The 1,857-nt window shown below is 34.8% G+C and overlaps 1 protein-coding gene across 2 annotated transcripts in view; it reads right to left on the reverse strand.

The window, feature by feature from the left end:
- The window catches only part of RAB6A (RAB6A, member RAS oncogene family), a 71,436-nt gene extending 70,981 nt beyond the window's left edge, over positions 1-455 (reverse strand). Inside the window, exon 1 of one of the 2 annotated variants that reach the window (XM_017532955.2) lies at positions 339-455. In XM_017532955.2, coding sequence (XP_017388444.1) covers positions 339-437 — 99 coding nt within the window. In that variant the 5' untranslated portion in view covers positions 438-455. The remainder of the gene's footprint in view (positions 1-338) is intronic. The other variant, XM_017532954.2, reaches the window with a different exon arrangement.
- Positions 456-1,857: the final 1,402 nt, after the last annotated feature.

The following is a 1,857-nucleotide window of genomic DNA, read 5'->3' on the forward strand; positions in this document are numbered from 1 at the left end:
AAAAAAAAAAAAAGAAAAGAAAAGAAAAAAGAAAGAAAGTCACAGAATCCTAGACTTGGACAAAATCTACAGAGAATATCCACCATTACTTCTAATGCCATCCTAGATTGGAGATATATTTCAACAGACTTTGGAAGAGACAAAAGAAATCAAATAATAAAGTTTGATTTATCCTGGGACTAGAAAAAATCATTTATACTTTGTAGTTATACAGCATTTTACAGATTATAGAAAGTACTTTTACATCCATAACTGCATGTAAATAATTTTTTAAAAATATCTTGAATATTACTTATAACACAAAACAGACAACAAATAAATTGGCAAAAACAAAATACCTGATAGGTGTTGTCAAAACTGTCATACATGAATCTGGTGATCAAGGATGTTTTTCCAACTGAAATGAAAAGAAAAACAGGTTTGCTCAGTGAACACATTACATTGGGTTCTCAGAAAATTTTTCTACAGAGAACTGCAATTAAAGTCAATGGTAAATATTTGCAATAGTTCTACTAAAATAATTAAAAACTATATAGCCCCAAGATTGTCAAAATGACTTTCTCCAAACATAGACAATAATCTCCCAAACTAAAAGCACAAATAAACAGCATATAGTTAAAAGTTGAAAACACTCTGTTATTATATTTGACATTCCTAATTCACAAAAGGTCAAGTAGGTGTTTACTTGGTCTTAAAAAAAAGAATTAAGGGAGGCTTAGGTCCACTTCATCTAACAAATCAAAGTATAATCCTTGGGAGTAGAAAGGCAGAAGACAGTCTTAGAAGGGGTATGAGGGCTACAAGAACAACACTGTTTAAGAGTGAGAAAAAGTGGCCAGGCACAGTGGCTCACTCGTGTAATCTCAACACTTTGAAAGGCTGAGGCAGGCAGATCACTAGGTCAAGGTATCAAGACCATCCTGGCCAACATGGTGAAACCCCGTCTCTACTAAAAATACAAAAATCAGCTGGGTGTGGTGGCGCATGCCTGTAGTCTCAGCTACTTGGGAGGCTGAGGCAGGAGAACTGCTTGAAGCCAGGAGGTAGAGGTTGCAGTGAGCCGAGATCATGCCACTGTACTCCAGCCTCCAGCCAAGCAACAGAGTGAGACTCCATTTCAAAAAAAACACTGAGAAAAAGTGACATGAGAAGCTGTTTTAAAAATCATTTCAAAATCAAATACATCTCTCTGGCAGGCAATTCCCAAAGATCCATAACTTTACTTTGAATTTTAGGTTAATCCATATGAAAGTGTGACAAGGTCAAAAGCAGTGGAATGCTGGCAATTTCTTTACCAATGAGCACATTCTCCAAGGGCAAAAACCATATCTGATTATTTTTCTATTTTGCCAGTGGCTTGGCAATGACTCAAAATACAAAATGAATGCAAAAAATATATCAATTAGAAAGGAACTGGGTAAATCAACATCTCTAATGCTCCCCAAAATGTACTTTTTGGGCACTTAAGAACCATACATAGTCATTGATATTTTATTGTGAATTAAGTAACTTTTGATTTCAAACCAGTTTTTAGAGACCAGATCTGGCCTCTACCTATCCCCTTCTTATATGCCATATGAAAACCTGAGGAAAAAATTGGGCCAAACAACAAAAAGGCCCACAAAATTATCTACTCCAAAATGTCTTATTCAGAAGAGCCTAAAATAGCAGTCTGAAAAGAAGAGCTATAACTAGTTTCCCTAGATGCCAGCCAAAAGCAAAACTGATGCTTGGGAAGAAGACACTTTTTTTTTTTTTTTTTTTTTTTTTTTTTTTAAATTTTTTTGCTGTGTAGATATTTTTTTTTTTTTTTTTTTAAGAGACGGAATCTCTTTGTCACCCAGGCTGTAGTGCAGT

Source organism: Cebus imitator, unplaced genomic scaffold (assembly GCF_001604975.1).
Source record: "Cebus imitator isolate Cc_AM_T3 unplaced genomic scaffold, Cebus_imitator-1.0 Scaffold79, whole genome shotgun sequence".
NCBI classification, from domain to species: Eukaryota; Metazoa; Chordata; class Mammalia; order Primates; family Cebidae; genus Cebus; species Cebus imitator.